Genomic DNA, 15,031 nt, shown 5'->3' on the forward strand with positions numbered 1-15,031 from the left:
CAAGTGATTCTCTTGCCTCAGCCTCCCAAATAGCTGGGACTACAGGTGTGCACCACCACACCCAGCTAATTTTTGTATTTTTAGTAGAGATGGGGTTTCACCATGTTGGCCAGGATGGTCTCAATCTCTTGACCCCATAATCCGCCTGCCTCACCCTCCCACAGTGCTGAGATTGCAGGCATGAGCCACCGTGCCCAGCCAAGTTTTATAGTTTTAAATCTTACATTTAGGTGACTGATCCATTTGAGTTAATTTTTATAAATGGTATTAGATAAGAGTCCAATTTCATTCTTTTGCATGTGGTTATCTACTTTTCCCAGCACCATTTGTTGAAGACCGTCTTTCCTCATTGAATGGGCATCCTTACAAAAATCAATTGATTACATATTTGAAGTGTATATTTCTCGGTTCCTTGTTCTATTCAGTCAGTCTATATGTCTGTCTTATGTCAGTAGTACCGTACAGGTTTTCTCCCCTTAGGGGAAGGATGGAGCATGAGGGTAGGAAGGGGGAGGCAAGGGGGAGGAGGAGGGGAAGGACCCATACGGTTTTAATTGCTGTAGCTTTGTACAAGTTTTGGAGTGAGGAAGTGTGAGTCCTCCAACTGTCCTTTTTCAGGAGTGTTTTGGCTATTCAGGGCCCATTGTAATCCCATATGAATTTTAGGATTATTTTTTCTATTTCTGCCAAAACTGCCAGTGAAATTTTGATAGGAATAACATCGAGTCTATTGATCAATTTGGGTAGTACTCTCACATTAACAACATGGTCTTCCAATCCGTGAATATAGAATGTCTTTCTGTGAACTTATATCTTCTTTAATTTCTGTCAGCAGTGTTTTACAATCTTTAGTGTACAGTCTTTCACCTCCTTAGATTATTGCCAAGTGTTTATCTTAGTCTGTTTTATGTTGCTGTAACAATAGCAGAGACTGGGTGATTTTATTTTTATTTTATTATTCTTTTTAGAGACATAGTCTTGCTCTGTCATCTAGGCTAGAGTTCACTAGTGCAATCATGGCTCACTGCAGCCTGAAAATCCCAGACTCAAGCAATCCTCTGCCTCAGCCTCCTGAGTAGCTGGGACTACAGGCACATGCCACTGTACAGGGTTAATTTTTTCATTTTTTGTAGGGACAGGGTCCTGCTATGTTACCCAGGCTGGTCTCGAACTCCAGGCCTCAACTGATCTGCCCACTTTGCCCTCCCAAAGTGCCAGGATTATAGGCGTGAGCCACTGCGCCTAGCCAGACTGAGTAATTTTTAAAGAAATCTAGTTTTCAAAGTCTGGAGGCAGAGAAATCCAAGTTTGAGGAGCCGGCATCTGGCAAGGGTCTGGTGTCTGGCAGGGGCCTTCTTGCCACGTCATAACATGTAGGAAGGCATCACGTGGGCGAGAAAGAGGGAAAAGGGCTGAATTTATCCTTTGAGAAGGAAGCTCCCACAATAACAGCATTAATCCATTCATGAAGTTCCCAGCTCTCAACACTGTTGCATTGGGGATTAAGTTTCTAACACACAGGTTTTGGGAGACATATTCAAACCATAGCATATTTAATTTTTTAAACTGCTATTGTAAATAGAATTGCTTTCCTGATTCCCTTTTCAGATTATTCATTGTTTGTGTATAGAAACACAGCTGATTTTTGGATGTTGCTCTTTTTTTTTTTGAGACGGAGTCTCGCTCTGTCGCCCAGGCTGGAGTGCAGTGGCCGGATCTCAGCTCACTGCAAGCTCCGCCTCCCGGGTTCACGCCATTCTCCTGCCTCAGCCTCCTGAGCAGCTGGGACTACAGGCGCCCACCACCACGCCCGGCTAGTTTTTTGTATTTTTTTAGTAGAGACGGGGTTTCACTGTGTTAGCCAGCATGGTCTCGATCTCCTGACCTCGTGATCTGCCCGTCTCGGCCTCCCAAAATGCTGGGATTACAGGCTTGAGCCACCGGGCCCGGCCGGATGTTGCTCTTGTACCTTGCCACTTTGCTCAATTTGTTAGTTAACTCTTAGTAGCTTTTTGTGGATGTATTGGAATTTCCTATATATAGAATCATGCCATCTGCAAACAGAGATAGTTTTACTTTTTCCTTTCCAAATTGGGTCATTTTTTTCTTGTCTAATTGTTCTGGTTAGCACTTCCAGTACAGTGTTGAGTAGCTGTTGCAAAAGCAGGCATCCTGTCTTGTTCCTGATCTTAGAGGAAGGCTTTCCATTTTTTTCCACTGAGTATGTTATCTGTGGGTTTTTCACAAACACCCTTTGCTGTATTGAGGAATTTCTGGTGTATTCCTAGTTTATTGAGTATGTTTACCATGAAAGGGTGTTAAATTTTGTCAGATCTCTTTTCTGCATCAATTGAGATGATCAGGTGGGGTTTTTTCCTTCATTCTATTAATGTGGTATAACGTTCAATTTTCTTTTTTTTTCTTTCTTTTATTGAGAAGGAGTTTTTGCTCTTGTTGCCCAGGCTGGAGTGCAATGGCACGATCTCAGCTCACCACAACCTCCGCCTCCCAGGTTCAAGTGATTCTCCTGCCTCAGCCTCCCGAGTAGCTGGGATTACAGGCATATGCCTCCATGCCCAGCTAATTTTGTATTTTTAGTAGAGACGGGGTTTCTCCATGTTGGTCAGGCTGGTCTCGAACTCCCGACCTTAGGTGATCCACCCGCCTCGGCCTCCCAAAGTGCTAGGATTATAGGCATGAGCCACCACCCCCGGCCAATTTTCTTTTTTTTTAATTTAAAGAGACAGGGTCTTGCCACGTTGCCCAGGCTGGCCTGGAACTCCTGGGCTCAAATGAGCCTCCCTCCTCAGCCATCCAAAGTGCTGGGGATTACAGGCATGAGCCACTGTACCTGGCCATGATTGATTTTCCTATGTTGAACCAATCTTGCTTGAATTCCTAGGATAAATCCCACTTGGTCGTGGTGAATAATCCTTTTAATATGCTGTTAAATTCAATTTGCTGGTATTTTGTTGAAGATTTTTGCATCTATATTCATAAGAGATATTGCTCTATAATTTTCTTGTGGTATCTTTAATCTGGCTTTAGTATCAAAGTAATGTTGGCCTCAGACTGAATTAGGAAATGTTTTCTCTTGTTCAGTTTTCTAGAAGAGTACGAGAAGAACTGGTGTTAATTCTCCTTTCAATGTTTGGCAGAATTCACCAGTGAAGCCATCCGGTCCCGGACTTTTCTTTGTTGGGAGGTTTTTGATTGCTGATCCAATCTCTTTATCTGTTATAAGTCTCCTGAGATTTTTTATTTCTTTTTGAGTCAGTTTAGGTAATTTGTGTTTTTTAAGGAATTTATCCATTTATTCTAGTTTTTCTAACTTGTCGGCAAATAATTGTTCATAATATTCTTTTATATCATTTTTTATAATCTTTATAATCTTTTTTATCATCTGTTATCATTTCTGTAAAGTTGGTGGTCCCACTTTCATTTCTGATTTTAGTTATTTGTGTCTTCTGATTTTTCCTTGTCATTCTAGTTAATGCTTTCTGAACTTCGTTGATCTTTTCAAAGAACCAACTTTTGGTTTCATTGATTTTTATTGTTTTTCTGTATTCTGTTTGTTTGTCTCTGTTCTAATCTTTACTATAATATTTCCTTCCTCTGCTGGTTTTGGGTTTAGTTTGCTATTCTTTTTCTAGTTCCTTAAAGTATAAAGTTATGTTATTGTTTTGAGCCTAAGTGATCTGTGGGACACATAGCTCGGATGGCCTGCCATTCAGAAAGTGAATTTGGTGTCTGTTGTATTTGACCAGGTGCAGACATACAAGCCTTACTTGGTGACCTTCGACCTCACAGACCCTGGGGCCATAGTTGCAGCAGCAGCTGAGATCCTGCAGTGCTTTGGCTATGTGGACATACTTGTCAACAATGCTGGGATCAGCTACCGTGGTACTATCATGGACACCACAGTGGATGTGGACAAGAGGGTCATGGAGACAAACTATTTTGGCCCAGTTGCTCTAACGAAAGGTAACAGTCTTGAGAAAACAGCAGTGATAAGTGATATGTTGGCATTCTTTTTACTTCACTTGGATCCTTTTCAGCTAAACGTTCCCCATCTCCATCCTCTCTATTGCCCTGGAGTGGGTGTTAGGTGTTATTGTCACAGTTTGGGTATTTGCTTTATAGCTTCCAATCAAGATGTTCTCTTTAGTGACAGCCACATTTGTGCAGCATTACCTACATGTCTTTTTCATGGTATCTGCAAACCCCTACAGGGTGGGGATATTTTTATGTCCCACCACGGATTTCAGTCCAGGGGAGAGGCTCCAGCAGGAAAAGGGAACTGAGCTAACCATTTGCAGTGACCTCCGTCCCTGTTTCCTTGCCTCTCTCCTCTCTCCTGCCAGCCTGCTGGCACTCTGCTGGGCATAGGAGGCTAGGAGTTCCAACACAGTCCTCTACCCTAAGAGGTTTTCACCATTCTCCCTTACTCTGACTAAATATCAAAAGCAAGGTCGCCTTCCATCAGCATCACACGCAATGACTGGAAGTAGGGTGCTTGTCTAAGCCTCTGCCTCTGTCCTCAGCACTCCTGCCCTCCATGATCAAGAGGAGGCAAGGCCACATTGTCGCCATCAGCAGCATCCAGGGCAAGATCAGCATTCCTTTTCGATCAGCATGTGAGTACCGCCGTCTCCCACAAAATGCTCTGCTTTATTGTTTTTCCTGATTATAAAAATAATACATTGACTGTCTAGAATTTACACACTGTAGAAATAAACTATCCAGAATGCAAAGGCACTTTAGAATGTGTTCTCCAGAGCCACATGTCTGGGATCAAATCCCAACTCTACTTTTTGTCCCCTGTGTGACCTTGGGCAAGTATCCCCACTTCTCTGTGCCCTGCCCTCAAGTGTAAATGGAGACAGCCTCAGTCTTAACCCAGAGGACTGCTGTGAGCACAGTGCTTGGAGCTGCCTCAGGCACTAAGCACTAGGCATGTGCTAGCCACTCCTACTGTTACGATTATTAGCTTGTCCCACAGATATAACCATGCCATCACTTTGGGGCATATGCCTCCACAATTTTTTCTACGTGTAATTCAAACATGCAAAAATGGGATGGCATTATTCATATTGCTTTGTAGCTTGCTAATCCCACTTAACAATGTATCTTTCTACATCAGCACGTATGGATTTACCTCATCCTTTCAATATAGTAATCCACTGAATACATGTGACATAATTGATTTAGCCATTTTCCTGGACACTTGAGGATTTTTTTCCCCCCACTCTTTGACCATTAGCAGCAGTGTGCTATGTAGAACACTCTCAAACATTTATATCTTGGGGCACTCAATGGGAAGGTTTCAATAAAGAGGGTTGTAAGGTAATTTCACAAACTGTCCTTTCTTTGCATCACCTCCTAAAAGGAAATACTGCCTCATCTCCTCTCAGCCACCCAAAAGCTAGACCCAGCCACAGCCTGGTCAGCAAAGGCAGGGAAATCTGAGCTGCTGCAGCACTTTGCAAGGGCAGCCACAAACATCCAGTTCCATGACACTATATGGCCACCTGTGAACTGGGAGGGTAAGATAATTTATTCTTTCTTCCAAGATCTGGATCCCAGCTGTACCTTTTGGCTCTGGTATACAACCAGAAAATCTGGTTGTATTTTCTTGGACACATTACTTAACTATTCTGATCCTGTTTCCTTACATATTAGTGAGATTTACAATCATCATACATGCTTGTACATACATGCTTTCCCTGTTTATTAATGTTCTCTTTCAACTTTGGATAGGACACCATCTAAGGCTTCTCAAATGGTGCAGGAAAAAAAATACTATATATAGAATCATAACTAATAAAGCAAATGAGTTAAAATGTTAAGAATAGGTAAATCAGGGTAAAGAGTTTGTTTGTTTGTTTGTTTTGTTTTGTTTTGTTTTGTTTTGTTTTTGAGACAGAGTTTCGCTCTTGTTGCCCAGGCTGGAATGCAGTGGTGCGATCTCGGCTCACTGCAACCTCCGCCTCCCGGGTTCAAGCGATTCTCCTGCCTCAGCCTCCTGAGTAGCTGGGATTATAGGCACGTGCCACCACACCTGGCTAACTTTTGTATTTTTGGTAGGGACAGAGTTTCACCATGTTGGTCAGGCTGATCTCAAATTCCTGACCTCAAGTGATCCGCCCACCTCAGCCTCCCAAAGTGCTGGGATTACAGGCGTGAGCCACTGCGCCCAGCTGGAGTTCTTTATACTAAATTATTTTCAAGTTTTACTTTGATTTATAATAATACCACTGATTTTTGTTGTCTGTTTGGCCTGCTGACTGCAGTAAGGCATACAATGGTTGGTCTCCATATTCAGCTTTATAATGACCAGGCTGAATATGGAGTGCCTCTTGGGCAAGTTGGTTAACCCAGATAAGTAGCAGCCTTCTCACCTATAAAATGGGGAGAACGGCATTCTGTCTCTCACACTGCTACAGTGAAGACCAAGTCACATGATCCACGCAGTGTGCTTAGTACTGGGCCGCACACTGGCAGGGTAAGTGATGTGGACAGTGGCGAGGTCAGCACAGCCTGGCTGAGAACTCACAGCCTGAGAGCTCTGGGGAGAACCAGCTGTCAGAGTGTAGCCTTCTATTTTGGGGACTTACAGGATAACCCACTCTCCCCTGTCCCCAAGCCTGGGCTGTACTCTTGGAATCATGGCTGATAGGAGCAGTCCTCTCCATCCACCCACAGCCAACCCATCCAGCCCCCAGCAACTGTGCCCCAAACCAACGGAGCAGGCCCAGCCAGGCACTGCAGCAAGCTCAGACGCTACTGAACTGCCTCATGTGACTTGCTGCCACACTTCCTTGCTTTCTCCCTTCCTGTTTCCTTAGCTGACGGATGCCCCTTCTTTCCTAAGGCTAAAACATTTACAATTCTGAATTGGAGGAAACTGATTTACTGTGGAGACACTGGTATGTTTCCCAGGAATGTCATTATAGGGTCACTGTGTTCCCATTCAGAGCACCTTTTACTGGGTTGTGAAGCCCTTGCTCGAGAGCAGACACAGCTATTTCTTGCAGGTGGAGTAAGCTCTGTAGCTCTTCTAGATGAAAAGCCACTGCCTGGATATTTGGCAAAATGAGATACATAAGAAGGCAGGCCTGGATTTTTTACACCCATGAAGGCCCACTGATGGGGCCAATTCTGTCACCTGGTAACTCATTGGGGAAGACTAGGCAGCCAGAGCTACATGGCAGGTCTGCAGGGCCAGCATGGGAGCTGTCCAGCCTGCCACCAGGTGAAGAAAGCTACTTGCAGGAACAGTAGAATAGGTAAGAGTTCATTTCTGTATTAAAAGATGTATATATATTTTTTATGTAAAATGTGTAAAATCACACGGCTATACGTAGGATATATTAAAAAAACAAATCACTGGGCATGGCTGCTTACTCCTATAATCCCACCGCTTTGGGAGGGTTAGGTGGGAGGATTGCTTGAGGCCAGGAGGTCGAGGCTGCAAAGAGCTATAATCCTATGATCATAGCTCTTCTCCAGCCTGGGTGACAGAGAAGATGTCTTCTCTAAAAAAGCAAAACAGAATTAAACAAAAATCCTGGGAAACTGTTAGCACTGATTATCTCTAGGAATGGAATTTGGAAGACAGGAGGACTGTCTTTTTCTTTTTCTTTTTTTTTTACTTTCTGTCCTTTTATGTACTATTTGAATGTTTTACCCAGTAGGCATTCAGTTTTGTGTGTTTTTTTTTAACTTTTAACTTGGAATAACTTCAGACTTAAAGTTGCAGGAACAGCACAAATCACTCCCATGCACGCTTCATGCAGATTCCCTAATAACCTTTTTACCTTATTTCCTTTATCATACTCCCTCTCTATGTATATGCATATATACCGTTTATAATATATATAAAACTATATGTATATATAGCTTATAATTTTTTTCCTGAACCATTTGAAAGGAAACTGGAGACATGATGCTCATTTATTCCTATTTCAGTGTGTCTCCTAAGAACAAGGGCACAGTACACTTCTCAAAGTCAGGAAATGAACATTGGTATAATACTGTAATCTTAAATTATAAAACCAGGTTTTAAAGCTGCAGTCCCAGCTAAGGCGGGAGGATCACATGAGCTCAGGAGTTGGAGTCCAGCCTAGGCAACATAGCAAGACCTGATCACAAGTAAAACCAGGTTTTGAAAACAGAGAGCGTGAATGGTGGTGAATAGTTGGGTACCAGGCCATGCCCACCCCAGAGCACTCACTCCCCTGCCTCTCCGTCCACATGTGTAGACGCAGCCTCCAAGCACGCAACCCAGGCTTTCTTTGACTGTCTGCGGGCCGAGATGGAACAGTATGAAATTGAGGTGACCGTCATCAGCCCCGGCTACATCCACACCAACCTCTCCGTCAATGCCATCACCGCGGATGGATCTAGGTATGGAGGTGAGGCCCGGTTTCTCTTTTCTCCTATGAAAATCTGTGGGTCAGCCACAGTGAGACATGCGGCTCCTGCCTCAGGGATTCTTTGGTCATTTTCATTTGGAATAGAACTTTTAAAATGAAAAAACTTGACAGAGGTGTTGGTTCTAGATATGGACTATTGAATAATCTTCGTTTACCCTACCATGGTCTACCCTTAGTGTGAACGCCACCACTGCAGTGTTCAGAACAGGACTTCTGTGGACAGGACTCAAGGGCTAAAAGGAAGTTGCCAAGCTGGGATGCCACCAGACTCCCAACTAACCCGTTCGCAGATCCTGAGTCCACAGAGTATTATCAGCATCGGGATTGAGTGAACTGACCTCATGGCAAGTGTAGGGTGTTTGATGGTCTGTCTCTGTCCCGTAGGCTTGAGAAATGACTGATTCTGGGCCAGTCTTCTGGGTGAGGCCGAGTTCAGCAGTCTCAGCACCTTCATCTTGTCTCATTTGGAGACAGTGCAGAGCTGACCTGCAGTCACCACTCGCGGGCAGAGCAGCCGGCCCCGGCATGCAGGCTCAGGCCAAGCAGAGACCAGTGTGCCCATGATCACTGGAGCCCTTGGAGCTGGGGCTGCCTCCCCTTGCTTGGAACAGGGCCTGCTTACCCCTCCAGTGCTGTCCTGCCATGTCTTCCTCCCTGAAGTGATCTCTCGGGGTTTGTGCTGTGATGTCTGCCAGGGGCCTCATGGTCGTGCACCCAGCCCAGGCAGGTCTGAACCAAGACTGCCCATGTCCTGGCAGCAGCTGCTCTCTCACACAGCGAGTCCTGTTTTCCCACAGTAGACACTACAGAGGCATGGGGCTTCATACAGCTTTACACCTGTTTAAACCTAGAAGATGCCACTTAAAAAATTCTCTCTGTGGCATTTAAAATAAGCTGTAATGTAATCCGGCCGGGCGCGGTGGGCTCAAGCTGTAATCCCAGGGCACTTTGGGAGGCCGAGACGGGCGGATCACGAGTCAGGAGATGCGAGACGGCATCCTGGCTAACACGGGTGAAACCCCGTCTCTCTAAAAATACAAAAAACTAGCCGGGCGCGGTGGCGGGCGCCTGTATCCCAGCTACTCCGGAGGGCTGAGGCGGGAGAATGGGCGGGGAAACCCCCGGAGGCGAGCTTGGCAGTGAGCCCGAGATCGCGCCCACTGCACTCCAGCCTGGGCGACACCCCAGGCGAGACTCCCGTCTCAAAAAAAAAAAAAAAAAAAAAAAAAAAGCTGTAATCCAAAACTTCCTACTTTTCTGCATTAACAAAAACACAATGAGAACAGACATTGGTGAGGGAGCTCAGGCAATCTGGACAACTTAATAGTGGTTTCATATGGCTAGGCACTGTGGCCCACACACACGTGTAATCTCAACACTTTGGGAAGTCAAGTCAAGAGGATCACTTCAGCCTAGGAGTTTGAGACCAGTCTGGGCAATAGTGCAAGACCTTGCCTCCACAAAAAATATGAAAATTAGCCAACCATGGTGTCACCGCCTGTAGTCCAGCTACTCAGGAGGCTGAGTCAGGCAGGAGGATTGCTTGAGCCCAGGAGGCCGAGGCTGCAGTAAGCCATGATTGTGCCACTGCACTCCAGCCTGGGCAACAGAGCGAAACCCTGTCTCAAAAAAAAAAAAAAAAAGTGGTTTCACATGGTCTGTGCTAGTGGCCTCTCCTGTGTGCCTGCCAGCTGGTCCTACTTTGCTGGCAAAATTGTCAAATTACTAGGGTAGAAGGAACATCAGTTGCTGTTAACCTAACACCTCCTTCTAATCTCTTCCAGCTGTCCCTTCTAACGCCTAAAACAAACTAAGGATTTCTTCCTGTTTCTCATCCAGTTAATACTTGACATCGAGAACAGGGACATGTGTCTGCTCCTGACTCAGTGAGCTTGTGCATATGGGCGTCAGTAGTCCCCAGCCACCTTTGTCTGGCCACCCTGAAGCCAGGCTACCCAAGACAAATGAGGTGGCACAACATCCATTAGTCTTTAGTTGTTCTAACAGGCACATGTTTCCCAGGTCAGGAAGCTGCTTTTCAGATGCAGTGTGAGGGGCTCACTCTGTGCCTCTGCTGTGGACCACCAGGCAGACAGACTCACTTTGGTTCCAAGCCCTAACTGGGATCCTCAGTCTACCTTGTTTCCACATCCTACCCCGTTCTCGCTTCCCCTACTGACTCACATCCAGCTGCAAAATGGTTCCTCCTTTCCTTGGAGCATGGAATCATCAGGGGTGGTGGCACACCACCGGCTTTCTCGTCCTGGGAAGAGCTTCGCGGTGGGAAAGGCAGCAGGCTGACCTGACGGCTCACATCAGCTCCACTCCTCAAGAGGGACCTCTGCTTCCAAGTTAGTTCATGTGTTTCTTTTGTTTTATTTATTTTAGTTATGGACACCACCACAGCCCAGGGCCGAAGCCCTGTGGAGGTGGCCCACGATGTTCTTGCTGCTGTGGGGAAGAAGAAGAAAGATGTGATCCTGGCTGACTTACTGCCTTCCTTGGCCATTTATCTTCGAACTCTGGCTCCTGGGCTCTTCTTCAGCCTCATGGCCTCCAGGGCCAGAAAAGAGCGGAAATCCAAGAACTCCTAGTACTCCGACCAGCCAGAGCCAGGGCAGAGAAGCAGCACTCTTACACTTGGTTACGCTACAAGGGACAGTTGTATTTGTTGAGACTGTAATGGAGATTTGTCTCACAAATGGGAAAGACTGAAGAAACACGTCTCACGCAGATCTGCTGGCAGAGGAAGAGAACCAAAAACAGCAACAAGCTTCTTCCCAGGGTGAGGGGAAACACTTCAGGAATAAACATGGAGCTGGGATTTAACCCTAAAAATAAGAAATAAACATCTCAAACAGTAAGAGTTGTAGTCTTCAAGGACTAGAACCTTGTGTCCTTTGAATTCTGGCCCTGCCAGCTCCTAGAAATTGTTTCAACCTTGGAATCAAAAGATATTATGTCACCTGACCCAGTTGTTTTTGCATTTGACTTAAACCTCATTGTTTCGGCAGAAAGACCACCTCCAGTACTCAAGGGAGAAAGCTGTAGTTTCAAGAAGTCAGTAGTCACACCCATTTCCAGGGCCCTGTGATATCTCATCCAACATAAAAAGTGGGCCAGTATGTAATGGCTTATTGGCGTATCCCAAGGGATGCCGGCTTTAGCACCTCATAGGAATTCCTGTTTCTCTCTTAACTCTCACTGCATCCCTGTAGGATGCCAGGCACCACTCCAAGCAGAAGGTGAACTTACTAAAGAGAGAGCAGCCAAAAGGGAGAGGAGGATGCTGCATGGCCCCGTGCATCCCTCTAGAAGTGACACCATCAAATTGGCCAGCTGGGCAGATTCTACAGCAGCCCCTGGTCTGGTAGAAGTGAGCCTTTGTTAGCTGTGACTAGTTGGATCATAGCCAGAAAGAATGCCTGTTTCTGCCTTTCTGATTTAGTAAAAATACATGGTTGAGGCTCACTGAGTAGGTCAAGTTCATTTCTAGTGTTACGGAAGAAACTTTTCCTGTTATTGAAACTGAAAATTGAAATGTAGGTCCACTGTAGACTTCCCCAAATTGGATTATAAATCTCCTATCATATCATACTGACATCTTGCACCATGTCCCTACTCTGGCCTTGTTGAGCCTATATTTTATGACCATTATATAACATTGGCAGCAACATGGTTTTTTTTTTTTTTTTGTTTTGAGACGGAGTCTCACTCAGTCGCCCAGGCTGGAGTGCAGTGGCGCAATCTCGGCTCACTGCAACCTCCGCCTCCCGGGTTCAAGCAATTCTTCTACCTCGGCCTCCCGAGTAGCTGGGATTACAGGCACACGCCACCACACCCAGCTAATTTTTGTATTTTTAGTAGAGGCGGGGTTTCACCACATTGGCCAGGCTGGTCTCGATCTCTTGACCTCATGATCCGCCTGCCTCGGCCTCCCAAAGCTCTGGGATGACAGGCGTGAGCCACCGCGCCTGGCCTGGGCTCCTGGACGTTCCAGGAGCCTCTGGGTAAAATGTGGACACAGACATGATGGGTCTTTCTTCATTTTCCAGGTAAATTGTCAGCCTCCCTCCTGACATGGAAGAGAAGGGTCTCCTTAGTGTTCCAGTGTGAGACAGTAGACCCAGGCAAGAGCTGGAACTGAGACAGCAGCAGCACCTGTCTAAAGCTCAGCCTGAGTCTAAGGTTGAATGAAAGTGTCGAGCACACAGCAGGTTTCCAGGAAATGGCAGCAATGAAGGGCGCTGTCCCTCTAGATGGAGATGAGAGGACGTTTCTCCTTGGACGCTGTTGGCTGCCACACTCAGAGGCACCTGGTGTCCAGGTGCTGTCCTTTCCTCTCCATTATATAACATGGTCAGCAACTGGAGGTTGTGATAGGCTGCCCTCAAAGGAATGCAAGTTTAGCAACCCTGTACTCCATCATCAGAAGACAGGAACGTCACATATGTTGTTGAGGTTGTTGGTTTTGGGGCCTTTGTGACCTGACTCACAGCTGGGGTGCATGGAGCTTGGGCTGGCATTAAATATTTCTTAACCTACATACCACCTGTTAGTTGTAAGTGGTTGGATTGCAGCCAGAACGAACACCTGCTTTTTGTTGTTTTTTCTTTTTTGTTTTTGTTTTTTTTGAGATGGCCTCGGCCTCCCAAAGTGTTGGGATTACAGGCCTGAGCCACCGTGCCTGGTCTCTTTTTCTTTTTTTTTTTTTTTGAGACAGAGTCTTGCTCTGTTGCCCAGGCTGGAGTGCAGTGGCATGATCTCTGCTCACTGCAAGCTCCACCTCCCGGGTTCACACCATTCTCCCGCCTCAGCCTCCTGAGTAGCTGGGACTACAGGTGCCCACCACCGCGCCCGGCTAATTTTTTTGTATCTTTAGTAGAGACAGGGTCTCACCATATTAGCCAGGATGGTCTCAATCTCCTGACCTCGTGATCCACCCACCTTGGCCTCCCAAAGTGCTGGGATTACAGGCGTGAGCCACCGCGCCTGGCCTCTTTTCTGAAATGGAGTTTTGCTCTTGTTGCCCAGGCTGGAGTACAATGGCACGATCTCAGCTCCCTGCAACCGCCACCTCCTGTGACTCACCTTCAAGTGATTCTCCTGCCTCAGCCTCCCGGGTAGCTGGGATTATAGGTGTGTGCCACCATGCCCAGCTACCACCTTTCTAATTTATTAAAAATACATGGTTGAGGCTTACTGAGTAGGTCCAGTTCATTTCTGAAGTTCATTTCCTCCCAATTAAAGTGGTTAGCAACTGGAGACTGACATGCTAGATCAGCCAGATCTCAATATTATTGATTACTTATCCAACATTCTAAAAACCTCAAATCACTTTCTAAAACTTAACTTTATAAACTTTATATTTTGCCATATAAACTATAACACAAACTGAAGAATTGTTAAAATCTAGCTAAATAAAGCTGTTTGCCAAAGGCGGAGTCTGAGGCCCACTGTTCTTGAGGAGGAGGTTGGCGAGTCCCAGAGGGGACCTGTTAAAGTCGCACCAACACCAGACAGACGCTCTTCTTGGCCTCAGAGGCTGAGGACTAAAAGGGCCTGCAGCTGTGTTCTTTCATGTCCATGTTGTCTTGGGTCGCTGGAGTTCAGTGTCCCTTCCTGGAGACAGCAGTGGTTTGGATAATGTGGGACTTACCGAGCCTTTAGAATTCTCCCAACTTAGCAGCTGAAGCACCCTCCTGTGGGTGGGCCCCACGTGCACTGCTCCAAAGCAAGAAGCCCAGCCACAGCCCGGGTTCAGCTGATGGCCTTTGAGCAACCTTCATTGCTCTTGGATTTTCAAATCAGTGTTTGAACATGGACGTTGCCAGCAGGGTTAGCGATGCTGCCGTTCCACTTTCTCTTTCCTGTCTTTAGAGGGTTTTTGCCCGCTTCGCTTTCATCCTTAAATTCTGCTGGGGAGGTCTGAAAAGCATGATTTTTAATTGGTTCTGCCTTCAGATATCTGATGAAGTTCAAAGACACTTTCCACTTTGCTCTTTAAGCCCCTTGGTATTTCACATCATGCCAAAACCAGAGACGGAAAAATAAAACCAATTAGCTTTTCCAAACAGCAGCACCTCCATGCAGTGCAGAGGGGCCGTAGCTGATTAGTGAATCGAAAAAAAGGTATAGAGCCCTGGGCTCCCTGCCCGTCTCTCAGCAAGTCTCCCTTCCTTCCCTCAGGGCCCAGCAGCTGCTGCACCAGATGTGAAAACTCTGGAGGGAGCTAACAGACCAGAATGAGGAGATCCATCAGTTGTCCTTTTACATAACGGCTCTTCACTCTTCTCTGAAATTGGGTGGGGATGGGTAGCTAAAACTAATTTACTAGATTAATGACACAATCTATTCCCTAAAGTGGTCCATGTAGGACTCATTTAAGTGGATTTTGCAGAGGAGGGCCCCGGTATCTTGGCCTTTGCTTTCCTCAGCAGTTACTGAATGCTGTTTAAAAAAAAGAAAAAAAAAATTGGCCAGGCACAGCAGCTCATGTCTGTAATCCCAGCACTTTGGGAGGCCGAGGCAGATGGATCACCTGAGGCCAGGTGTTCAAGACCAGCCTGGCCAGCATGGTGAAACCCTGTCTC

The 15,031-nt window shown here is 46.1% G+C and overlaps 1 protein-coding gene across 5 annotated transcripts in view; it reads left to right on the forward strand.

Moving 5' to 3' along the window:
- The window catches only part of DHRS7B (dehydrogenase/reductase 7B), a 55,703-nt gene extending 43,790 nt beyond the window's left edge, over positions 1–11,913 (forward strand). For 3 of the 5 annotated variants that reach the window (XM_017861383.1, XM_017861381.1, XM_017861386.1), the window contains 4 exons: positions 3,768–3,984; positions 4,545–4,637; positions 8,265–8,417; positions 10,827–11,302. In XM_017861383.1, the coding sequence (XP_017716872.1) occupies positions 3,768–3,984; positions 4,545–4,637; positions 8,265–8,417; positions 10,827–11,032 (669 nt within the window). In that variant the 3' untranslated portion in view covers positions 11,033–11,302. Of the gene's footprint in view, positions 1–3,767; positions 3,985–4,544; positions 4,638–8,264; positions 8,418–10,826 lie in introns of all 5 variants that reach the window. The other 2 variants (XM_017861382.1, XM_017861384.1) reach the window with 2 other exon arrangements.
- Positions 11,914–15,031: the final 3,118 nt, after the last annotated feature.

Source organism: Rhinopithecus bieti, unplaced genomic scaffold, assembly GCF_001698545.2.
Source record: "Rhinopithecus bieti isolate Rb0 unplaced genomic scaffold, ASM169854v2 scaffold_62012, whole genome shotgun sequence".
NCBI classification, from domain to species: domain Eukaryota; kingdom Metazoa; phylum Chordata; class Mammalia; order Primates; family Cercopithecidae; genus Rhinopithecus; species Rhinopithecus bieti.